The following is a 26,350-nucleotide window of genomic DNA, read 5'->3' as shown; positions in this document are numbered from 1 at the left end:
GATGGACGGATAGATGATGGATAGGTTTTCAAATGGCTGAATATTGATATGGACCGGCACACAGATGGAAGCTACCAGTGATTCAATATAATTCGAGCATTCTCTCCCTCTCAGTGAGCCAGCCTGGGCCATGTGCCAGGAAGTGGGCACCGTAGCTCGCTGTGCTATGAGAACTCAAGCTATCTTCATTGGTGAGGTCCAAGAAAGCCATAACACGCCCAGGTTTCTTGTTCCCCCTATGAAGACAGAGGTTCGGGCCAGGCTGCTCCTCTCGGAGGCAGGCCATGATGGTCCTTTACTGCAGTGCCGGCCACAACAGGCATACATGCTCAGATTCGTTTCCATTTTATATTGTTAGCTCTCCTGAGCTAACAAAATTCCGATCTCTAAGAGCAGGCTGATTGACAGTATTAAGAACTTTATATTTTAAAAACCTGGAAGCCCTGGAGCAGCCCGAGGCTGATCGGTTTGTGACGCTGCCCAGCTGAGTCTCATACGATTGTACCCATCTGGCAATCAATTTTTTTTTCTCTGGAAATCTGCTTTCCTTTTCACTGCGTAATGTTGAAAATCTTATCTATTCTGAAGCCCCCCCCACCACTCCACCCCTACCCCCCTGCACCAGCAGAAGAAGGGAGGGCGGAGAACAGCGTGAGGAGGGATAGACTGGATTAAAAGAAGAGATAGCGGGCGAGAGAGCAGGAGGGATAGGCAGGGAGAGGCAAAGACATATTCAGAGAGGGAAAAGAAATGAGCAGAGGAGGAGAGACAGAAGGTATGGGGCAGGTGGAGAGCGGAAAAAAAAGAAATACGGAAAGAAAAAACATGATAGTCGCCGAGCAGTAAATGAGAATGGAGACAGCAAAATTAAATTACACACTGCGGAAAGGGAGAGAGAATGGAGGCAAGATGGACTAGACGAAATAAAGAGAAAGCAAGAGATAGAGAGAACAAGCATGTGGACGGCGCTGCAAATAAAAAAAATAGTGCTTACTGTCCTTTAAAGGACCTTGTCTCCCACTGTTTGCGTGGAGAAAGTAAAATTAAATCCTGAGTGGTCGGATCCTAATACAACATTATAAGAGAAAAACACGTGATAGATCTAATCCCGCTTTGAGGTGTGTAGACACAGTATCAACACTTCCGCATTGCTTCAGCACCCTAAATTTGTAGCTCGCTCTGCTGTTACGAGCAAGAACCAGTTAAATACAAGGCAACCTTGCCCATATCCCAGAAGCATTAAATATGCAGCACATTCCAGTGCTAGCTGAGCTGCACTGGGCTAGAAAGATGATTGCAAAGCACTTGAATATGTCCCAGTGACTGTATGACATCACAAACCCCTCCCTCGACTGAGAACAATGAACACTACAAGTCCCAGAATGCTTAGTGGTGCTGGCAAGTTTGCCAAATAGAAAAGAAATGCCAATTTGCTGGGACTGCTAGAGCCTGCAATGGCAAATAAAACGGGTGTGCCTGAGCCCTCTGGGTGTGAACTTGTTTCCTGGCTCTTATTGAGCCAAAATTGCCAATGAACCACATGCATTACTCCTCCCATCTAAAAGATGCAGCCGCTCTTCTCGGGTGTTTGTCAGAAAGGGTCAGGCGTGCACAAGATATTTGCTGTGTTAAACAAACCGCATTGAACAGCAAACATTAATGAAAATGACAAGTGGATTTCACGATGCCTGCGTGGCACCTTCCCTGCTCCCCTTCATATTAACAGTATTCATCTGATAATGTTGAACACTACAAGGACCAGAATGCTTAGGAGAGTGTGCTCCAAACGAAGGACGCGATCACACAAGTTGACGAGCGTGCTGCCAGGACCAACAAATATGTGAACATGATGAAGTAAGTAACTTTAAGCAGGGTGTTAAGTGGGCTGAAACGACTGGGGGGGGGGGGGGGGCTCTCAAGTGGGGCGTGGTTGATATAATTAAAGGCGTGGCTTGAAAACACCCAAGCTTAAAAATCTGTTTACCATTGTGTGCCGCCCCACTGGTATTCTGCTGTTTCTGTCATTGCATCCTGACATATAATGCAACGAGGCACATTACTCCTACAACAAGCCAGGACTATTGGCTTTGTCAATGGTTATTAGTTGCATAATATACATAAGCAACAACTATGGCTTTGTTGTATATAATATTTTCTTAAATTACGAGACTAGGAGAATATTATAGCAAGTCTCTTTGAAGTTACATCAAAGGCAGTGAAGGGTGGCACTGCTGCAGAATGAAGATTTATTTTCCACCCTGATGATGAGTGCAAATACGGAGAGCCCGATCAGGACCCATCTCAGCACCTGCTTTTTAGAACGGCCGGTGCTGAGCACCCGCAGGACCCGGCCCACTGAAAGCCCTGACTTTATGATTTTGCATGCATTTATGCACATTATAAAAACCATATACGTGGCAGATATCTGCAGTCCGCGATCAGACGTCGCCCCCATTGGCCAGCACAGGGCGGGTCTCCCTGGCTGTGATGAGAAGGGGGCTACTTAGCGCCATAGAGCCATTTCATCCATCTCTGCTTGTCACATCCAATTAGGCCGCGGGCCCTGTGCAGCCCTCTTCCTAGGTTCCCCTTTCAGCCTGGTTCTCCCCCAGGTTTGTCTCCAGGCTGGCTGGGTTACCCCAACCCTCTCCCCTTCCCAAAGAGCTGCTTAGTCCAATCCGAGGCTGAATTACTCACTAGTCAAGTGTTTGCCCACATGGGCTCCGAGGCTGGGCCAGAGGAAGAGGCAAGCAGCTTGAAAGTGAATTTCCACCAGCACCGGGGGTTTCAGGCAAGCCCCATTAGGTACTTTGGGGTCAGCGGCCTTTTGCGCGACCTATGACCTCTAGCCTCATTAATCATCGGCTGCCAAGTGGACCCTGGTTCTCGGCCACAAAAGGCGGCAGAAGTGTCATCTTTCAAACAAAATGTGCCCGCTTGTTTCATGTGGTTTGAGGTCCTGGCGACATCTGCGTGGAGAGTAGCAGAGACTGGGCACCGGGCTGTGATGGCCAGTTGCATGCATTGACATGTGTTCTACGTATTTACTCTGGCTGTACGTGCTTGACTCGCAATGCTTAGCATACATGTAGCTGCGGCGAAAAAAACATGGATTAAAATTAAATAACAGTGCGGAAAGGGAGAGAGAATGGAGGCAAGATGGACTAGACGAAATAAAGAGAAAGCAAGAGACCGAGAACAAGCGTGCGGACGGTGCTGCAAATAAAAAAAAGTGCTTACTGTCCTTTAAAGGAAAGAGTGTAAATCCGCCCGTAAAAGATCCAATCCCGGTGGGCGGGGCCAAACGGGGACAGGGTGGTAACCAGGAGGGACTAAAAAGCCTCCTGAACAATCAGTACACCGCGTTTAGCATAATTAGTGATGTCAAATGACGCACACCAATGAAAAATATGGCCGGAACCGAAAGTGAACTTCGCAAGCCGTATCGATTCCAAAAGCCTTGCATGGCGATGCAGCGCATGCGCGCTGCTAACACCAGTCGAAACCTAAAAACAGAATGGCCTAATTATTTACCAATACTTACTAAAAGTTTTTTTTGTCCTACAGACTACAATGTTTTCATATTTCTCTGAGAAGTGAGATGTAGGAATGATAATCTTGTCCTTGTCCTTTATTGTCTAGAATATACCCCCGCTTCTCTGGTATGGATATTGGGTTGCTATGCTGTTTTTTTCCATTATCTTATTAACTTTTTCTCAAACTCTGGCATTTAAATTCTTCGTCTTTAATCACGGTGTCACTCTGGGTGCAAAAGTGTTGGGTGCACTACACTGGCTTTCATTTCGGAAAATTGACATTTCATGCTTGCATTTTATTTTGACAGTATCAATCACAAATCATCAGAATAGAGCAGTTTAGCATTCTTTTGTGAATTATGGGTATTTCTTAGGGACATTATACATCACTCCCGAAGCAGCAATGCCCTTTTGAATATTTACGTTAAATAACCCCCTATACTGTTTCTGAGCGCTCCCAGTTGTTTTTACAGAATGTCAACTGCAGAGATGGAATAGAAACTAGTTTAGCCGCGGTTAAACATTTTACGCATATGAAGAAGCTAGGACTGGAAGCAGGGTCGCCTGCCTGGTGTTATGAGACCTTACAACTGATCGCTATTTCTTGTCTTGAAATCTTGCTTTGAGTTTCTCTGACCTGCCAAAATGTGTAATACTTCTGTGCACATGTTGTAGTTAAAACAAACTACACATTCAATTGTGAATTGGATTACATCACCGCCGGAAGAGTTACTTCATAGCTACCTTAGTTATGTAAGAGAAACTAACCAAAATATTTACATATCTCAGTCGGTGCTTTATTTATGTGATGGACTATAAGCCAGTTCCTAGATAGTGCTCACCTTTGGCTACATTATCTCCAAAGATTTGGCAGCATTCCATTGGTCTTTGCATTTTGTGGTATAAATGCCCATCGTGCTGTGGATCATTGCTTCCCTGACTCAGAACTCTTTGTATGACACGTCTAAGAAAAATTCCAATATTCAAAACCAGTTTTATAGCATAGTAAACCACGGAGCATAAGTCCTAAATATGTTGCCTCCTGTTGAGATGAGTGGCTGTCAAGCAGTTGCAGTCCGTGTAGAGATGTGGGAAGATTGGTGCTGGGATCAAAGTGCAAATGTGACCTGTTTCAGATCTCACTCTCAGCTGGTGGAATAGTGACATTTGTGAGAGCAGCGAACAGTCCATGGAGCACCGGCGATTGCAGTCACTCAAAGTGCCACTTCAGGTGTCTGCTTCTGATGTTTTTTTGTAATCCCACTATTTCTCAAAAGGTGCACATTTTTGTGCAGTGATTCAGAGCGAAGACATTTGGAAGGAATAAGGTTTGAAATGGTGGGATTTTGTGGATTGGGCTCTTAATAGTGTAGAGTGTCTTGGAAGAGCTTCTTGCCATGGGTAGATCAGAGCATTGAAGGGCTGGAGTGATATAGTCCTGGATCAGCAGAAATATCTTGGCGATTGCGTTTTGTATTCATTCTAGTATTTGCAGTAAATTGAGGGTTGCTCACAGTCTGTTTGATCTGGATGTGTCAGGCCAACACCAAAGGTGGTCCTGATCTTCTGTGGCAAATTTCTCGCTCTGCATCTGTATGCGTTTCAGTGCATAATTAACAGTACAATGCCAGCTGTGCTTCAAGTGGAGTGTCATTAATATTGTCTTTTCTCCTCTCAGTAGTCCCCTTTTTGAGTTACATATACTAATCAGTCAATCGAAAGTGAATGCCTGTGATTAATAGAATGCACTTTTAGTGAATGTACTTTTGTTCTGCAACATCTTAATTATGTTTGCTCGAATATATTTGTAGTATGTAATCTAAAACCTAACTGTTCTGTTTTGCATTATTTGTTATTGATTTGTAAAGAGTACTTGAAAGTTGATAACTAGTTGTATAGCTTCTTGTTGTCAATTATAAGAACACTGTCTTGCAGAATTATAAAAAAAAACTGAAACAATATAAAAGTCGAGCACAAAGAGTAAGGTGTTAGAGGGAAACCTTCATACCAGGCAACAATTGGAAGGGCCATGCCAAATCGTATCACAGATTCCAACTGAAGGCTACTGGGAAGAGAACACTTGGCCTTTGCTAGCTGAACTTGTCGGTAAAGCAAGCCTCACACAACGTGCATCACTATTAAAACGAATACGGGCTTTATTGTTCAAATACAAACAGGTGTACAGGTGTGAACCATCTCTGAAACTTAAAATAGCTTTTTATTTTCGGTTTGCTGGATTTAGATAAGTGCTCAGAAGTAGCAGAATGGGGGGTTAAATTCCTATGAACTTATAACAGAATATATGTTGGAGGTTTCCAGTTTATTCACACTTTTGGCACACATTGCTGCTGCCTTTTTATTTGTCTTTATTTTAGTTATAATTCATATTGTGTGCACTAGAATATTTTTTTTAATTTTAAAATATATCTATAATAATTATTCCTCGTTTTCTAGTGCTCTTGCATGTTTTATTCATTAATGAAAGTGGGTTTGGGGTTCCACTAACTGTCCCTGTAATGTCTTGTGGAACTTAACATTACCTGAAACACATCGGACTCATATATTACTCAGTGGGGTGGTTGCAGTTCAGCTAGTTTTCGGTCTCTGGTTGGAACAGTAACTGAATCCTTAGTACCAGGGGGGTCTTGAAAACTGAACTCCGCTTTCTAGAACAATATAAAGACCATATCGGGCACACCCTCCTAAAAGAAACCAAGCTTTGGAGTACAGATCACAATGATCTTCCACATCCTGTACTCAAAGGAAACCCTTTACAAGTGGATGCAGGAAACATAAGTAGCGCTCCATACATGAGACCAATTACAGTTGATCTGCTCCTGAAGCAGAGCCAGAAGATGAAAATTAATTTAGGTTGTATTTTCTGGCAGCAGCAGAGTCTCTGTTTTTCGCACTGGCCAACCGCAGAAAAGAATTCAGTTATTTTGACATGGTAGAATGATATCAGTTCTTGCTAAAGTAACCAAATGGAGTGCAATTGACTTGAGTACCAAAGGTGACTCCTTGTTAAACAACCTAACAGGTACCTGCCAGATAAACTTAGAAAACGCAACACCAGCTGATTTCGTTTTCAGCATTTTGGAAATGCGAATTAAACGTTCCTTTTTTACCTTGATCGTGGTAATGGTCTTGATTCCAGTGGTTGAGACAGCTTTGTAGCTCCTAACTCGTTGCTGGTACGTTCCCTCATCTGTTTTCCTGGCTCTGGTTGAAGCTAATGTGCCTCTTGCTGTGGTGTGATTGCTGTGGTTCATTGTGTGATCTCTGCTGTGGTTTCAGCTGCGGTCAGTGGTCTGCTGCCTTCCTTGATGGCAGCTTTGGACCTTCTGTTATCCATGTCGTCAGTACAACTGTGGCTGCTGTTGCTGTGGTTGAAGGTGTTGTTTGCATTTTTGGTATTTCACAAGTCCAACAAGATTAGTCTACCCAGACTACATGGGGTACTTCCCAGCGGAAACCTTTTCCTAATGTGGGAGGCGATGATGTTCTGTATGTCTTACTATATACAGTGACTGGGGTGTCATTTACAATTGTATGGCAGAGCCTCAAGCCACCCTGGGTGTCACGTTTTATCATTGGCCTACCAAACTCACCAGGGAAGAATCTAGTGGTGAGTGGGCTTCCTGTATTTGGGAGGTGGGAGAGTACTTGTTTGGGGTCGGAGATGGAATCCAGTATGTGAGTTTAAAATCTAAGGCGCCTTCCTAAGGTATTCCTTTTATTTTTAGATGGGCCAAATAGATGGTTAATAAGATAATGGAGTAATGTTCACCCCAGGGACCATAATCTATCTTTTTAACCATCTCTTTGCCATCATAAAGATAATGGGAATACTTTAGGAATTTGCCTGAGATTTTTGACTAACATGCTGGATCCTATAATCCCCCCACCCCCCTTTTCCCCGCAAATAAATACTCCTGGTCAGTACAGTTGGCCCATCCGCCTCTAGATTCTTCCTTGGCGAGTGTGGCATAATCGATGTTGTAGCCTGACACAGACAGGGGGAAGAGGGGGTGGTTAAGTGCGTGAGGCCAGGCCTCGAAAAATCATAAAAATGTAACCAGACCTGCAGGTCTAGTGACTTGAATAATCTACTCAACCTAATTGTAGTGTTCTTGACGCGTAAACCGGTCTCAACTTGAGTGATTTTAGGCAAGTATTTTATTTCAACAAGTTGATTTTTTTTTTCCTCTACATTTTATGTATGAGAGCAGCACCAATATGTGAGTTTAACATGTCTGCTGTACAGAAACTGATTTTGTTTGATTTCATAGACCACGTTTACTCATTGCATAATAAGAATCTAGCCCAGTAATAGGGCACACATACCCCTGACTTGCCTCTTAGTTCATGGTCATCAGGAAGTTTTCTCAGTTCGTGTTTAAAAACTCACTTTTAATATGAATGTGTCCTCGTGTAACGCAACTGGTGCTTGTGTAAAGCGCTCTGATACCCGATACCTTCGGGCCAAGTTTGCGCTATATAAAACTCTGTATAAATAAATAAAAATGAATGTATTACTAAAGCGTGATGTGGTTTCACACTGTCACTTACAAACAGCAAATTTTCCATTGAATTGGGCACTCAACTTCCCACTTACGTGGCATTAACCCATTAAACTATATAGTTTACCAACTATAATGTATGGAAATCGTGATTCAGCAAATATTTATGGCTTGCACATCACCAAGTAAATTGTTCTTATTTGTTTTGATCTAATTAAATCCCGGTTTCCAACACTGTAGAATTACAAAAAATGTGCTTTTCTGATGGCTCCTATATTTGAAATGTTTGTACATTTTCATTTACAAGCTCATAAAAATGTTGCGTCGGGGGAGGGGGGGGGGAACTGACATCCTATAGCATTTCATTTCACACTTCCTCCCTGTACCACGGCGTTTTAGTCAGACAGTCAACTTTACAAAATCCTCTAATTTTGTAGTTAGAGAAAGAAAGGTGAACACCAATATCCAAGATGAAATAAGCAGCAAATTCTAAGAATACATAAGCTGATATTTGACCTCTCTTTGAACACACAGCAAATGTGACAAGATAAAAACAAGATGTAAAAGCATCTTTAATGCTTATTCACTTGCTGAATGAGTAAGCCCCAAAATAGCTCGTCCTGATTGTTTTCAAGGCATGCTTACATTTGTGTATGAAACCCCACTTCTTGTATATAGTGAGGCATACAGAACATCAGGTTCTGCCATAATTGGAAAATGTTTCTTCTGGCCGGTACCCTATGTAGTCTGGATAAAGTGCTTCTTCGCTTCTTAGGCATTTCAGATTGTGGTTTGGAAGGATGCAGACAATGTCAGCCCAAAATAATCATCATCTTTCTTGTGATCCTTTAGAAATGGGGGGTTTATGTTTTAAGTTGTTGCTGTTGTCCCTGCTCTGGAGGCAATTACTGTTGCTGCTTTGGTTTCTTCTGGTGTTATAGCTGTGACTGTTTCTGCTGTCCATGCTGTGCTTTAAGATCATCTTCCTGACATGGTGGCAGTTGTGGTCCCTGTTGTTGCAGCAACTTTGGATGTGGTTTTTTCCGACGTCCATGCTGAGGTATAGCCTTGCGACAAAAGATAGATTTACTCCAGGTGGGCAAATAGAGCAATTAGTACATTAGTCCACCTTCAGTCATATTATAGTTCGGACGAAAAATGTAGATTGCTATTCCGTCGGATCAACTTTTTTTTTTTTTTTGCATTGCTTTACACACACACATTGCACGTGCACTGCGCCTGGAGCACCCTCTTTGAACTATATTGTATATAAATTGATGCTAAATATTAGAGATCATGTATATTCCACCTATGGAGGGTGTGTGTGTGTAGGGGTGTGTGTGTGTGTGTGTGTTTTTTTTTTTTTTTTATAAATTTCCATACATGGTTGCTTCAACTATCTGAGTACTCTTGTTCAGCCTCCATCAGTTGTCTCAAATACATAATTACTGGATCCAACAGAACCATTGTTGTATGTGTTGTGGAATAGGAAACAAAATCGGCAGTGACTCAATTTGCCGATGTCCCTGTACGCACTTAAAAGCACACTTGTATAAAATCCCCAACTTGCTGCTGCATTGGCATCATTGATTTTGTCTGCTGATCCCTGGCTTTTTAGATTTATTTTACTCTTTCTTCCTCAATCACATCTTTAAAAGAAAAACTGTATTACATGTCCTAGCCAATGTTTTTATACAGGATGTCCGTGTATGCATTCCTGTTTATCTTTCATTGAAATTAATATTTGTCATGTGACATTCGTTGTATCGAATAGTTAATCGCAACCCCCCATTCTTTTCTTACAATGAATGATTAAAAACTAAAAGTTAAAACCGTTTTAATTATAGCATTATTTATGGGTTTTTTTTTAAAGTGTTCATGCCCATTTACCCTTTTAGTTATGGGGAGTGTAAGTGAAAATGGTAATTTAAAGGAATTAAACATGGTACTTTAGTGCAGGCAGGTAGGGTCGGCTACTTGGGGGTATGTGGATTTATGGGATGAGGCACTATACAACCATTGATAAAGGAGGATGAGGGCGACAGTGAAGAAGAGATGGATAAATTTGGCAGGAGTAGGGGGGACACTGATTTGATAGAGGGTGAAACATCTGTAATGGGAGCCCTGGGATGGCATAGTGCGGCCTATTTGGTGATGAGCAATCTGGTATCTGCTGATGTATCATAAACCTTTAAAATCACTGGTATAGATAGGTGAGAAATCAAGTTTACTGGGTGGGAGGCAGTGGATGCTTCAAGAGCGGTAAGGTGATCAAACGTGATACACAGCAAAAGTTCGCCACAATGTGTTTTCCCAAGTTTACACTCCAAAGTGCAAAATTGATGGCTATTGAGTCGTGACCCAACAGTACTTAATAATACACCTCAACTAGAAGGCTGACGTGACCTGCTATTAAATTTACCTCACCAAAAAAAGCACTACAGTGACCCCATGCTACTAAGCGTATGACCCTACAAGATGGCCAGTTAAAATATTAATCTTAACAAACCACATCGGTGGCCATTTCCTAAGCCTGCTTTTACCAAGTACACCAATTCTAGAGGGCCAAGACAGTTGCCTACTCCCTAGAAATGCTCTTTATTACTAACCGCTCTACTACACGTCTGCTGGCTTATGTGAAAGATTGCTTTTCTTACCCAAATATTTATTTTCTCAGCACTCCGCACAGGTGAGTATGGCTTTGTTGCTTGTTTAAATCATATTGAGCAGCTTCAGGGTGAAAACAGTGGTCAGCAGAGCAGTGTAGAGACCCAGGAGTTTGGGGGCTGGCCTGTGCACAAGGCAAAGGGCCTGCGTTGTTATAGATCATAATAATTCCCAACCTAGAACCTGTAAATACGTTATTAATGAAAATATAATACTGGAAATGAAACGCCAACAAATGTGATTCATATACAAAAAGAGTTAGCCTTGAAAATAAAATCGCGGTACGCATAACAAAAATAAATTAACTAATTTCAATGATCTGTTCCATAGATAAAACACGTTAATAGTAGCAATAGGTAAGAACATTTTACATCACTATACCCTTTCACCAAGTTGCAACAAAAGAATAGTATATCCAGTATCTGTAAATTATAAACAAATGCACACAATATATTACATGCAAAAACAATTCAACAAAAAAATCAGCTAAAAGCATAGTTTCTGTCCAGATTCAGATAGTGGGAATTAGAAGGCTACTTATGTGTCAAAAGTGCAGTAAGCCTCTCCTTTCAAATAATTTCCACATTCAAAATGAATGAAATCTTCCCGTTTCCCCCATGCCACACCACAGAAAATTCATAGAGTCAAGTAAAGCACTCAGAGATCGCAACAGCATCACCCCTGCTTGAAGAGAAAAGAACGAAGGTCCCAGGATTCAGATTAGTCAAAGGCAGATAATTCCATTTCCTTCTCTTCAAAAAGAATAATGTTGAAGTGCTCCGCTTAATATTTTAAAAATTATCATTAACTTTACACTGTTTATTTCAAAGTTCGTTATTTTGCACTACAGTACCTTTTTCCAACATATTTTCAAATATTTAAGTTTAAGAACATTTAAGTTTCCTGTATATTTGTATTTGTGTGTTTACTAAGTGATGAAGGAATGTCATACCATCACAGTGCATGTCTTAAACTGAAGAGTGGGCAAGTAGATGGCAAGTGTACATAAATTATTTTCAGTTTACTAGCTGCAAGTCACTTCTGCTGCCATGAGTTTAACTACACCCTCCATGACACTTGCGTCTGTACATGTGGTCTCGTATTCAAGCTGCATATGTGGCACGTGCAAGAAAGAAAGTTGTATTTTTTGCAGTGGAAGATCAACTGTTTGCAGAGGTTTTTCTTTTACATAAGTGCTAGCACTACAAATTAACTTCACAGAGTCCATATTCTTTTTAGTAACGCAGTCAGACCGCCTCAAGGCATTCTACCACTTCTGCGTATAGAGGGTTTGATGGTAACAAACTAGGGTTACTGTCTCTCACACATTTGTGGAGGAAAAGCTGCCAAACTCTTTTTGATAGTCCGCCATGCTGGAACTCAAAATATGGATTTCTTCTAACATTTTTAAATAAAGTGCATCAACTTCACCCACTGCACCAAATGTGAAATCCTCAGGTTTTTTCTTCCCACAGTTACGAAATAATAACCTGAATGTCAACACCGTATTAACACATAATGAGAGTTCTCAGGCTTTTAAAGAAACTATTTTACTAATGATCATCTTGGTGAATATGCAAATATTTTATCTTCAGCTTTGACACATAATCGATAAATAAAATTTCTGTTCACTCAAGCTCTATCCCCGTTATCTTGTTAAAAGTCAAATACTTGGCATCGCATTCGACTGACTGTTTGAAAGCGAAAGATAGCACTGAGTGCCCACCAGACCCATCCTGGATGCAAAAATTCTGCAACCACTCCTCAGCAGGCCGCTTGGATTCATGCAGTCCGAATCTATCTTATCGCACATGAGGAAAGCAAAAACACTAGTATGGAATGAAAGAAAGGTTGGAATAGCTCAACACTTTGCCTAAGAGACCAGTCTTCAGGAGTAAAGACTTTTTAGCCCTGCAAAACTCACTCGCAGCCTTGAACATCCGCTTCTCCTTCATCAGTCCGGATGGATTCAGAATTTCCGACACTGGGAAATCCTTCCTCTTCGAAGAACCCTGGCAACTCAAAGACTACATACAGAACCAGCAAAAACAAGAGCTGTCCTTTTAACCCACCTTCATCACTATCCCTGTGCAATGAATGCTCAAAACGTTCTTCTCTCCTTCAACCGTTTCGATAAGACCGATACACTTGCCTGAAATATTGCGAAACAATGCGAGAATGTTGTTGCTTGTATGAAAGCTCTGTTCTCTGCAGCAGAGACTGATTGGGTTTCTGCCCTTACCTGCTTTTTTTGGAAACTACCAGTACTGTTCCATCTATGTTGATCTAGGTCGCATCTATGTTGATCTTTGTTGTTCACGGTTGACCCTGCTATAGCATTATGCACTAAGTGAAACGGTTATTGCGTTTTACTCTACTTACTTTCCCAATATCTTAATACTCAACAGCCAATATTCATCCAAATCATGACTAACTTCTGACAGCACTACAAACATATAGCCCTTATCCTCTACACATTAATTTAAGCTTCACACCACAACCCCTAGTCCTAGACATGAAGATTATTTTACAGGGAATTTTTACCACACCTACACTCACCCACGCTCACTTACACTCATATAGCACGACCTTTCCGCAAGGCTATGCACCTAAACACATCCACCCTATACTAGCCATCTCAAGGCCTACCACTTCTGCACCACATCAAATGCTCCAACCACATAGCAACACAACTTTAAACAACACACAGCACAACAATACAATCATATGGCCTGCTTTTACTAGCTCTCAAGATGTTACACTCGAGTATTTCTGCCGTATGATTGACTGAAACATGATATCTGGAACTTACTGTAATGCATTTTACTTCTCATGTGTCCTATTCCTTTCTTATTGTATGTTTTACTTTGAAATGTCTAATAAAATGTTCATAAAAAAAGTCTAAAGCTAGCACTCCATTTTAACTCTTATGGTGGCATCTACCCTAAAGTCATGGAAAAGAGACCTAAGCTATGTACTATTTTTCAAATCAGTAGTGTTTTTCAGTCTTGCTCTGAGTAATTCTTTTCCTTTCACAATGAGATCCTGCAGCTAAATCTCCCTTAAGTATAAGATTGTCTACTGCCTGCCCAGTGTCTGATACAATAACATGGTGTCCTCTTTCCCAGTCCACAAAAGGTTAAATGGGTTAGTGTTCCTGTTCTGGTGTAGAGGTCCCTGGGAAAACTCAAAATGGGAGACTTGCATGCCAGAGTTTCTTATCCCTGAATGTTTCTGATGGAGCTTTGACGACAGTGTCTCCTAGCAGGATCCCGGCTTCTATCCAACTGCATCTTTCACTTGAATTTACTCGCTTAATAATAATTTACGTGACTGACTTGTCAGCTCGTAGCCACACAGAGCAAAGCAGGAGCATTTTAAAACACGTGTTTTGAAAACAGAACATACCCGTCCCTAAATCTGTGAAGATAAATGAGTTGAAGCTGGCAGGATAAAGTCATAGAGAGTACCCCGTTAATCACTAGTCTCTCAGGAACGCTATTACATGCAAAAGCCTATTACAATATGGAAAGGTTTCTATCAGCTGCATTAATGAAGTAAAACAGATGGGGTTTTTGGAAGGAGCCAGCCTCTTCGAGTTGCAAGTCCTCCAGATACAACATCAAATTATGTATATAATTGTGAAGGAAGGAAAATGTATTGGAATAATTTGCTAAGATTTATCATGTGAGAAAAAATGTTCAGGATGCCTTTTATACACTTGCTTGTACAAAAATAAAAGAAAACATTTTGATGTGGAAGTGACTTGTATACGCTTCCAGTACTGCCCACATTATAATACAAGGCCCAGGTCGTTCTTCTGCTTGGTTCTGACAGTGGAAAATTGGCCATTTTGATATTTCCTACAGATTGTTGCATGAAGGAAGGTGAGGTCAGACACTGTGCAGTACTGAATTTAAATGCGTCTTGTTTACACTGCGTTGTGTCCCACTGCTCTCCACAAACTCCAGAGGAAAGTTTCCAATAAAATACCTTCCAAACTCCTGAAATGTGAAGTATGCTTAGCTGCAAGTATCCAAATAAAGGTGTATATGTGCAAATATAGGGGGAGGTACCCCAAACATGTTTTCGGTCAAGGTTCTGAATAAGTAAGCAGAACGCACAAAAAGAACAGGTGAAGAAAAATGTGCAATTGGAAATTTCCACAATACTTTGGTGGATAGGTCTTGTTTGAAGTTTAGGTATGAGTACTTGTGAAAATATGACTTGCTATTCCTTTGATATGATCAACTAGTCTGGAGTTAGGGTAGGAGGTGAGCAGCTTTGAGTAATTGTGTGACAACTAGATAGGGTGGTGTATTGACTGACTGCCCAGTTATAGGGGGCCCATGAGATGACTGTCCGTCATGTCCGACCCAGAACGGCATGAACTGAGCTTGGTGCAGCACTGTGCAAGGCAGTCTTGGGGAGCAACCCCCCCTGATTGATAGGCACCCGAGATAACTCAATCACCAAGCAGAGCTGGCACCAAGCCCTGAATCTTGCAAAGAAACGGTTCAAAGCCGGAGGGTCAAAGGGAACTTTTTAAGACCACACAGGGTTGGATCCCCAACTCTAGTACCTGAAACAACAAGAACCCTGAGGTCTAAACTAACCAAGGCAAAGAAGAAAAAGAAGAACGAAAAGGTGATGTATGAATAACAAACAAAAGCCCACTTCACTAAGTGAAAGGGCAATCCCTTTTAAGGACGTAATCCCTCACTCACCCTGGGTGACATGCTTCATCATATGGGATTCTCCTCCCAGAGAAAAATCCTAGTTTCTCTGGGGGCTACAACCCCCTCTATGAGAGGGAGGAGCTCAGGGATGTTTTGATTGTGCTCTAAAGGATGGACTAAATCCACATATGATGAGCCGATTCGTATGAGTGAGGGGTGCAGTGCTGACAAAATGATTGTGCAGTGAAATAAGTGTATTAAAACTAGTCACGGGACAGCAAAGGAAATTCTCTTAGCACAGCCGTGCCGAAGCTAGATTAAAATCGTGAACACCACTAGTCAAATGTAAACAATGGTGATAAACAACAAAGGAAAGTCGACATGTTTCAGCCAAAACGCCTAAAGAGGCTCGGCTTTCATCAGGACCACAAAAGCTACTGCAAAATGAAAAAAAACTGTGTGAATCCTACACAGAAAAAAGGATACTGTCAACACCCAATGATTGCTTGAAGGGTGTACGCCACCTTGTCATCTCAACATCACCCGTAAATACTGGGTGGGACTCTAACCTCCACCTGGCAACCGCTCAGGAAGGGAACACCGCTCTGTCCGTCGGGGAACCGAGGCTGGAATGAGCCTGAGGCCGGAGGTGTTCACGATTTTAATCTAGCTTCGGCACGGCTGTGCTAAGAGAATTTCCTTTGCTGTCCCGTGACTAGTTTTAATACACTTATTTCACTGCACAATCATTTTGTCAGCACTGCACCCCTCACTCATACGAATCGGCTCATCATATGTGGATTTAGTCCATCCTTTAGTGGACAATCAAAACATCCCTGAGCTCCTCCCTCTCATAGAGGGGGTTGTAGCCCCCAGAGAAACTAGGATTTTTCTCTGGGAGGAGAATCCCATATGATGAAGCATGTCACCCAGGGTGAGTGAGGGATTACGTCCTTAAAAGGGATTGCCCTTTCACTTAGTGAAGTGGGCTTTTGTTTGTTATTCATACATCACCTTTTCGTTCTTCTTTTTCTTCTTTGCCTTGGTTAGTTTAGACCTCAGGGTTCTTGTTGTTTCAGGTACCAAGCCCTGAATCACCTGGAATTAAAAAAAATCTATGCACTTGAGATTCCACTCTGGTGCCTCCTCAAATTTAAAGCACTCACTAGGATGCAGAATTATCAAGTGTGGACTGCAGCCAGTAGGCCGGTATATGGTCAGTCGGTGATTTGGGTTCTGAAGGTACCCTTCATACATACGACACTGCGACAGACTCCTGGGAATTAGGGGCAGGCCATTTCCTCACAATTAACTCCTCAATATGATCAGGCTTACATAGGGTGATGGGGACAGAATGTCGTGACCTTCCTCTCTATTGCCATATCGCCCTCTTTTAATGCTAACCTGAGCACTGATAGGATCCAGTGGAGCAGAAGATGGGGAAAAGTGCTTGCAGAAAAAGAATGGAAAGGACCACTGCAACACATTAAAAAAAGTTACTTGGAACCCCAGATTTAAAATTACTTAGTTTAATTATTTGCATCAAGTATATATCACCCAAAAGAGTAGCAAAAATGTACCAGGACTCTGCTGATCTCTTCCCACTCTGTCAAGCACACGTGCTGACTACTGCCACATGGTGTTGGACTCTGCTTTCATAGTACAATTCTGGAAAGAGGAAGTATCGATGTTAACTGAATTGTCAGGGACAATAGTGAATCAACAGCAACAAGAGCTGATCAATATCGGCTTCAACTTTTTGTCTGTCTAGGACTGGGAGTGGGAATTAAATTTCGCCACCAACAACCCTTATTTTCTTTCATAGGTATTGTCCCAAATTCTTATAGCCCAACATATTCGTAATTTAGCTAAAACATTCTTGAGGTTGTCAGTCACTGTGTTCCAAAAATACCCTCCACTTAAACAGGTGTAAATTCAAGAAAAAATTGTGAAACGGCGAGATAGCACCTCACATGCGCTACACCAAAGGGGCTCAGCAGTCGTGCCCACGTCTCTCATCGTAGGTAGCTACCTCGCCTAAAAGAATTTCTTTAGTGTCCGGAAAAAAAAGGAGAAAAAAAAATTGTGTTTGTGTGTGTGTGTGTAACAAAACCAAATAGATACCCCTTGAAATTAAAGTTGATATAAGCCACACGTCCGCCATGTGCCAACTATATTAACGACTCGTGGGCTTATTCAAATTTAAAAACTGCTGCATGTTTGCAGACCAATTGAAGATGGGCCGACATGTTTCATTGCCTGTTACACTTAGTGCAATTTCATCAGGGCTTGAAGTCATAAATCACCCGTCCGGACTCTTGTTTTGTATACACAGTGACATGTAGTAGCCACGGCCCCTCGTACCAGCTATCCACCTCGTCACAAGGTGTTCAATCCTTTAACGCTCACCCACCGGTACACGCGATTTGTGACAACAGAAGTGTCATGTGAAAGGTTCGTATTAAAGGATTGAACACCTTGTGATGGATGAGGTGGATAGCTGGTATGAGGGGCCGTGACTACTACCTGTCACTGTGTATACAGAACATGAGTCTGGAAGGGTGATTTACGACCTCAAGCCCTTGCGAAATTGCCACTAAATGTAACAGGCAATGAAACTTGTCGGCCCATCTTCAATTGGTCTGCAAACATGCAGTAGTTTTTAAATTTGAATAAGCCCACGAGTTGTGAATAAAGTTGGCACATGGTGGACGTGTGGCTTATGTCAATTTTAATCTCACCCGGTCTCTCTTTGGTTTTGTGACGCACAATATTTTTTTCACCTTTTTGTTCTGGACACTCAAATTCTTTTAGGCGAGGTAGCTCCCTATGGTGAGAGACGTGGGCACGACTGGTGAGAACAAACCAGTAAGCCCCTTTGGTGTAGCGCACCTGAGGTGCTATCTCGCCGTTCCACAATTTGTTCTTGAATTTTTCCTTGAATTTACACCTGTTTAGGTAGAGGGTATTTTTGGAACACAGTGACTGACAACCTTAAGGATGTTTTAGCTAAATTATGAATATGTTGGGCTTTAAGAATTTGGGACAATACCTATGAAAGAAAATAAGGGTTGTTGGTGGCGAAATTGAATTCCCACTCCTATCCAGACAAAAAGTTAAAGCCCATATTGATAAGGTCTTGTTGCTGTTGATTTATGAATTGAGTGGAGGGCGACCTGATCATATTCTTTCTCCCTCTAGAGCGCCTTAGTGTGAGAGAGGGACAATAGTGAAACGGGGTCCAAACTGAGATGGCATGGTGTGCAGAATAGCCAGCGGCGGCTGCTCCATTAGAGAGGAAGAGCACTGCCCCCCTGCCACCACCAGTAACTAAAGCAATAATAAAATGGGTTTTAAACCCATTTTATTATTGTTTTATTTTAACCCCCCTGGACCCTCCCCCAGGATTTTGATGAGCCCTGAAGGCGGGTCCAGGAGAGTGCACTGCTCGTGGGGGAGTGGTAGGCACTCTCTTCACTGTGCATGAGGTGACGCCGGCCAAGCCCCTCATACATAGTAAAGTTCTTTCCAGCCTCAGCTGCGTTGCTGGGGCTGGAGAGAGCAGGCGCAGCAGGCTCCCAGTTTGCCTGGGAGCTCAAGTTGCTGACACTCAGGCCAATCTTGAAGCTGCGTTCATGTGAGAGCAGCTTCAGGATTGACCGCAGGGAAGCCTGGGAGCCTGTGCCCATAGCCAGAAGTAGAAGAGCCGATTCGCCGGAGACTGCAGCAGCAGCGTTAAGGTAAGTTTATTTACTTATTTTGTACATGAACCCTCCCCACCTCCGTACTCTCTCCCCCGGCCCGTCCCCCACTTGGCAGAGGACGGGCCGTTACTGAGAATAACAATAGAATCCGATGCGGCCTGAGTAACTACCAGTGGCTGAGATTAATTAAAACATTCCATACATCACATTCTTGTTTACTTCCTCAAGTTATAAATGTTCATCTATTATGTTTTAGGTTATTACACAAAATAAGTGAAAAGATGTTAATCAATTCTATGGCAGGACTGGAGGAGAGGATTATGCTATCACTTCCTATGCTTTACTGCACAGCAGCCATTTTCAACAACTTAAAAATTAGACCACATTTCCCAAACATCCTTGGGGAAAAGGTCAAGAACAAAAACAAAGAAGGGACAGCATATCCCACAGTCCATCATGGCCAATCACAGTCCAGGGACCCTCTCCTAGTCCGCCCTCACTGCCCTGCTCATCCTCTTTCTTTGCTGCTCAGCAGCCTGAGATTAGTGTTTTTCCTTTGTTCTCTTCATTATTGATTGGTTTCTTTTGCCGAGACGGCCGCGGGATTGCGTACCGCGTCCCGTGCCTATCTCTTGTGTTCGCATGATCATTGTTGTGTTATAGTTAGTGCAGCCCTAACGCGTTGCGGCGGCTCACCTCAGGCTTGAAGCTTTCGGCCTGGTCGGGTGGGCGCCTCAACGCGCTCACGCTGTCCCCACGCCGAAGGACTTTTGGGCCTGTATGGAGGTGGTGTGAGCTCCGGCTCATTGGTGTCTTTCCTTACGGTCCCGCGGGTCTGGTTTCGGGCTTACGCGGCTCCGCAGTCAATAGTGCAGATAAAGGCACGGTTGCCACCCCCAACCCCTAGGGGCTCTGTGGCACGGTTTCAGTGCGATACCTCCTCTTGCTGGCAACGGCGCGCGCAGAATTATTTCTGACATTCCGTACATTCCGCCCGCCGTTGCCTGCCTGCCTACATGTCCCCTGGAGACTTACGCCCTCTTTGAGGGTCTGTAGAGCTTGCTCGTGCCCCTGAACACTCGAATTATCGAGTCGGTGTGTGTGTGTTTGGTCTGACGCCCGGTGGGTGTATTTTGTTTGCTTTGAGCATATTTCAGGCACACGTTTTTCAGGCTGAATTGGGACCTGGAGGGACACGTCCCAGGGCAGAGTCTGTGTGTGTTCTCCCTGCACAGAGTATTGGTGTCCCTGGGGCTCTTTCCGCTCCTTCTTTCATCTATTAGGGTGCTTCCCTGTGAATTTACGCTGGTCCCCAGCATATTGATCTCAATAGACTGTAGGGGGTGCCACTGTTTTTTTCCGGAGTCTTCAGTGGTTCTTTGAGCATTTTAGCATGTCCCTACAGGGAGACCATAACTTAGGGGAGGATACTCTTCACAATTTGCCTTGGGATGACGAATTCTACGACGCGGTGGACTCCTCCATCTACCGCGCCGTAGAAGAAGTGATGGGCCCCATGGAGGAGCGTCTTTGCAGGAAACTCGAGCAATTCTGTGATAAGTGGACCCCGCCTGCGCCCTCTAACCAGAAAGCGGTCCATACTAGCGACCCGATCCCTGCAAAACGTCCCAGGGTGGATGGTGTTGGTCCAGATGCCTTTGAGCGTCTGCGGGAGGCCTTCATGGCCCGCAGCGCTCTGCAACCCCCACCTGTAATCCCTTCTCCCCCTATAACGCCCGCTGATCTGCCCAGCCCAGCTCCCGACACGGGCGATGATGACCATGGGGATACAGATGATGAGCCGGGTCCTTCCAGACCGTGGTGGCCCGCCGCTTCACCGACCTTTTCGGGCACTCTGGCTCCTACGGGGGGATCGGATATGCTAGACCCAGAACTTGTGATGCACCCACGGTCCTCAGAATGGATGCCTTCTGTTAAGGTGGCCGGTTACGTGGCCAGTAGGATCCGCACACCGATGGACAAGAACGCTCGCAGTCGCCTGCGGTCCGACTGCCCTCGCCCCACCCTTGACGGGTAAGTCGCGCAAACGCCTGAGCTCGACCCACGAATGGCGACTTTTCTCACGAAATTTATCAAACACCCCAAGAAAGGTATAGATCGTTTCTGGAGGGCATGCCAAGATAAACTACTGGACGCCCTTGGTCCCATGACTATGATATTAGATATGGCGGAGGATGCCAAGAATTCGGGAGCCCTGATTTCGCTGGAGGCCCTTTGTGGGTGGGCGCAAAGGGCGATAGTTTTCTTAGGCAACGCAAACTATGCGCTGTCAACAGAACGCAGGAGGTCATTCCTGATTAGGTGGACCCGAAGTTGGGGGATTTGGCAGATTCGGAGGCTGGAGCGGTTGCTCAGGGAGGTTTGTTCTGTGAACGTTCATTAAGGAGTTAGGGAAGTTTGTTAATACTTTCACCTCGTTAGATCGGGCCCAATCCTTCATCAAAAAAAAATTTCCCCTCACGGGTTTTCCGTGGGGCCGGTCGAGGCAGGGGCCGCTCGACTGGCCAGGGTCCCAACTCCAACTCTGCCAGGGCACAAGGCTCCAGACAAGGGCAGTACCAGACGCAGGCACCGTACTCCAACTTTTACCCGTCCCGCGGTCGACGCTCCAGGGGGAAGAGGTTTCTGCGGCTGGGACAACACCGCTAATACCGGTAAGTGTTTCTTCCCTTTCTGTGGTGAGAGTGGGGGGTCGCTCAGCCCGTTTTCAGAGTGTGTGGGGGTCGATCACATCCCACGCTTGGGTCCTGCACACTGTGCAAGGGTTTCAAATAGAGTTCTGCGGCTAACCCAGGCAGACATTCCCACCCAACCCCATTCGGTTTTCCCGGTCCGAAGAGGTCTTGATAGACGTGGAAATCTCCGCTCTCTTAGACAAAGGTGGTGTTTGCCAGACAGTCTCAGATCCTCGCGGGTTCCTCAGCAACATGTTCGTGGTGGACAAGTCGGACGGGGGGGGGGGGGTGGGGGGCAACGCCTGGTGCTCAATCTGCGTGATTTCAACGAATGGCTGGTTTACCGCCATTTCAAGATGGAGGGTATCCACCTCCTTCGGGATGTGCTCCTGCTAGCGGATTGGATGGCCCGGGTTGCATTTAAAAGATGCTTATTTAGCCATCCCTATTGTCCCTCCTCACAGGAAGTTTCTGCAGTTCCTCTGGCACGGCCAGGCGTACCACTTCACCACCCTGCCTTTCGGGGTCGCTTCCGCCCCCTGGTGCTTCACCAAGGTTCTCAAACCGGTGGTGGATTACCTCAGTGTGAGAGGCACGCGCCTCATCGTTTACTTGAACGATATGCTCTTGCTGGCCCAAGACCCGGGAACGTTTTGGGACCAGTTACAGCAGGCCGTAACCCTGTTAGAGAGCTTAGGTTTTGTCATCAACACCAAAAAGTCCCTCTCAGTTCGTGCTCAGTGAGTCATCTTTCTAGGTTTCGTGGTGGACTCTACGACGGCGACTCTCAGTCTTCCCTCGTGGGAAAAACTGACAAGAGAGTGTTTATTCCAACCTCAACCTCGTAAACAAAAGTCCAGACAAGTTTTTGTTTCTAAATTCTCTACTAGCTGTAAGAAGGTTAAAAATATCCTCATCAAAAGGTGGGAAATCCTGCAGAATGAATCGAATTTCAACATCTTTAACGACACTCCACTGTTTGCCTACACTCGCTCTAAGAATTTGAAAGAACTGATTCATTCTCCCCAAAAACCACTCGCCACCAACTTCAAAGGGATGAAAAAATGCCAGAATTGCATTCACTGCAATAACGTCATTGTGGGTAATGTGTTATATCATCCAAATTCAGGAGAAATCATTAAATTGTTCCATAACTCTGATTGCAACTCTGAAAAACTAATTTATTACATCAAGTGTCCTTGCGGGAAACTATATGTTGGCAAGACTGAACGCAAGATTAAAGTACGTATCTCTGAGCACAAGAGTACGATAAGAACAAAAAACAAAAGTAGTAGCTTAGCAACTCATTGGCAAGAGGAAAGACACAGCATAGCTCAACTTCAATTCTCAGTGTTAGAGAGAGTCATACATCACTCTGGTATGGACATCACTAGAGCTCTCCTTCAAAGGGAAACATTCTGGATAAAACGCCTTGACACCCTGATAGACAAGGGAATCAATGATCGTATAGATTATTCATGTTATTTGTAATTTCTGAACCAATTGATTGTTATTCGACATGTGTTTGCGTATTGACTGCTGTGTGCTTCACAAGAAAAATCTGACAAGCTCATATTCTCTTTGTTTCAAATTTCATCTCCTATTTTCACTTTCAGTTCATTTTCCTCACCTCACTTCGTATTTTAATTTATTTTGTTTTATTTAATTCATTCTCCACTTCAGGAGTAGGTGTAGTTCACGTTTTTCACTGTGGTTCTTATGAATAGATACATGGACAGACCAGTGACAACATGGCGGCCATTGAGTCACTCGTAGTAGTCATATCTTGTGGTCCTTTTTTCTCCCAGCGTTTGTTTTGGATGTATCGGAGTCCGTTTTCAGTGTTTCTGCCATGACCGGGCATTTCCGGGTATCGGTAGTAGTGTACTCAAAAGTGACGAGGACGCGGTTAAGAATTCCCCAGCCTGTCCTGATGTTGATCAAGAGGGTCCAGATCTTTGAAGTGTTCCAGCCTTTTCTGGTAACAGTCCATCACTTCTCGACATTTCAGTTTATTAGGTCATGTTTTTCATTATCGCTCCCACAGAGGTTTAAGTACGAGTGTGTTTTTTTGATTGCAGGCTCACTTCTAGCAGTACGCTTTTCAGCGGTTTTGTCGTGAGAATCAAGGTGGTATTGTGGCATTTTCAAATAGAATGGGTGTTTCACGGGTGGCTCGTCGAGCTAGGCACATTAGCAGTTTGAAGACATATATGGATGCACAAAAGTGTTTCTCACTTTAATTCGTTTTAATCGGTTGCGTTTATTTTAGTGACACTTTTATGGTGAACGGAAGGCTTTCATCTTTCTTGCTATTTCTATGAGCTAATGTTTGATTAACCTTAGTAACGTAATGAAGACATAATACTGTCATGTTTCAGTGTAGTCATGATTTGTTAGATGCTTATAGCATACCTGTTGTATATATTGTCTATGTTCATTCATTCATTCTCTTTTAGAATTGAAGCCCCTGAAGAAGAGTCAGTCCGACTCGAAATGCATTGGGCATCTGGAAAAAATTTTTTGATTCAATATGAATGGATTTAATTTGAAAAACTCATGTAAAAGAATTTAATTTGAAAATATTCCTGTAGTGAAGGATTCATGGACATTCTTTGATTATTTTCGAATTGACATTCGAAGATCATTTTGTAAATACATTTGAACAAACTTATGAGTCTATTGTGGATTTAATTTATGGTGTAAATACACAAATCTACGTTGGTAAAATTGATTGTTGTCATACCAATAGGTAACAGCAACAGTGCACAGAGGTTGGGTCCCATTGACCCTTTATATTGATGTGGTTTAAGTGGCATGTGTTTGACTGTTTCATGCCTTCCCCTGTTGCACGCTTATGATGAAAGTTTAGTTTTCAGCATAACAAAATTTGTTTAATACTGTGTTGATTTGAAAAAGTATTCTAAACAAGTGTGTGCCTCTCAGTTTTCATGTTGGTGGCAAAGATTTGCCACGAGCTCCGGCGCACTTTGGCGAACGGCAGGGTTCCCCTGCGGCAGATAGCGCGCATCGTAGGATTGTTGTCAGCCTCGATCCAGGCTATCTTTCCAGGGCCTCTTCACTATCAGGCCTTACAACGGCTCAAAGCCAAGCACTTACGGAAAGGGCTCCCTTACTCCCATCCAGTCTCCCTTATGGGGGAAGCGGTAGAAGAGATTCGGTGGTGATTCTCCGACATGGAAACATGGAATGGGAGAACGATCTTTGGGTCCGCCCCAGACCTGGTCCTAGAATTAGACGCGAGCAGGACGGGCTGGGGCGCCAGGTGTGGAGATTTCTCCACAGGCGGTTCGTGGTCCCTTCAGGAACAAGGGCTTCATATCAACTGCCTGGAGCTTGTGGCAGGCTCTTTCGCCGTGCGTTGTTGGACCAAGGAAAGGGTCCAGTCTTGCGTCCTTTTAAAGATGGACAACGCCTCGGTGGTCGGGTATATAAATCACCTAGGAGGTACTCGTTCAAGGGTGCTTTCGGACCTGGCTGCGAATCTCTGGCAGGTTTGTCTCGACAATTGGATCTCGTTGACAGCGGAGCATCTCCCAGGTCGGGAGAATTTGGTGGCCGACTGGCAGTTGCGTCATTTCCGGGATTCCAGTCTGTGGAAGTTGCATCCGGATGTTTTTTCTCGGGTATGGGATCTTTGGGGTCCTTTTTCTGTGGATCTTTTTGCTTCCAGGTTGGATCACCAGCTACCTCGTTTCTTCAGCTGGAGACCGGATCCCTTGGTGGCGGCCACGGACGCGTTCCTGCGGGATTGGACGCAGGAGGACCTGTATGCGTTTCCCCCCTTCGCCATGATCACTCGGGTGTCTGCCCAGATCCGGCGACAATGAACATGCATGGTCCTCATCACTCCCATTTGGAGATCCCAAGTGAACTTTCTTGGGATTCTCCAATCCTACTCCCCCACTTTCCAGAGCTTCTCTTCCATCCCGACGGGGTTCCTCATCAGATGGTTCTCTCCATCTCATGGTGTGGAGGATTACAGGGGACGATGGTCGATCCCGGGCCTTTCGCAGTTCGCTGAGAACCTCTTGTCCAGGGCCTGATCAGAGAGTACCGCCAAGCGTTCTCGCTCGGCCTGGACAAGATGGTGGTGTTGGTGTGTGCGACATGGTTGTGATCCCGTGGGCGCGGACGTGTTCCACGTTTTGGATTTTTTGGCGCACCTAGCTCAGCAGGGTCTCTCTTACCGGTCGGTCAATGCATTCCGTTCGGCGATCTCAGCGGGGCATTCTCTTCTGGACGGGAAGCCATTGGGGGAGCATCCTTTCGTTTTCAGGCTCTTGAGGGGTCTCCGTTTATCGCTTCCTCCGGAACCCAGGTACTCAGAGCTCTGGGATGTCAACAGAGTGCTTAATCTGTTTCTTTCATGGCAGCCCAATGAATTTCTTTCCCGCAAAGAACTATCTGGGAAGTTAGCAATGTTGCTTTGTTTGACTTCATGCCGCAGAGTTTTGCAAGTGTGCGCACTGGATATCACGGGCAGAATCTTTCCTCCTTCGGGGGTTTCCTTCACTGTTATTC

The 26,350-nt window shown here is 44.1% G+C and overlaps 1 protein-coding gene across 2 annotated transcripts in view; it reads left to right on the top strand.

Moving 5' to 3' along the window:
• The window catches only part of RNF115 (ring finger protein 115), a 148,085-nt gene that overhangs the window by 34,225 nt on the left and 87,510 nt on the right, over positions 1–26,350 (top strand). The window contains exon 1 of one of the 2 annotated variants that reach the window (XM_085638928.1): positions 23,719–23,786. The exons of the other annotated variant lie outside the window; for it this stretch is intronic. Coding sequence (XP_085495054.1) covers positions 23,739–23,786 — 48 coding nt within the window. The 5' untranslated portion in view covers positions 23,719–23,738. Of the gene's footprint in view, positions 1–23,718; positions 23,787–26,350 lie in introns of those variants that run through there. 2 annotated transcript variants of the gene reach the window in all.

Source organism: Triturus cristatus, chromosome 12, assembly GCF_964204655.1.
Source record: "Triturus cristatus chromosome 12, aTriCri1.1, whole genome shotgun sequence".
Classification (NCBI taxonomy): domain Eukaryota; kingdom Metazoa; phylum Chordata; class Amphibia; order Caudata; family Salamandridae; genus Triturus; species Triturus cristatus.
This window is presented reverse-complemented; position numbering and strand designations above follow the sequence as displayed.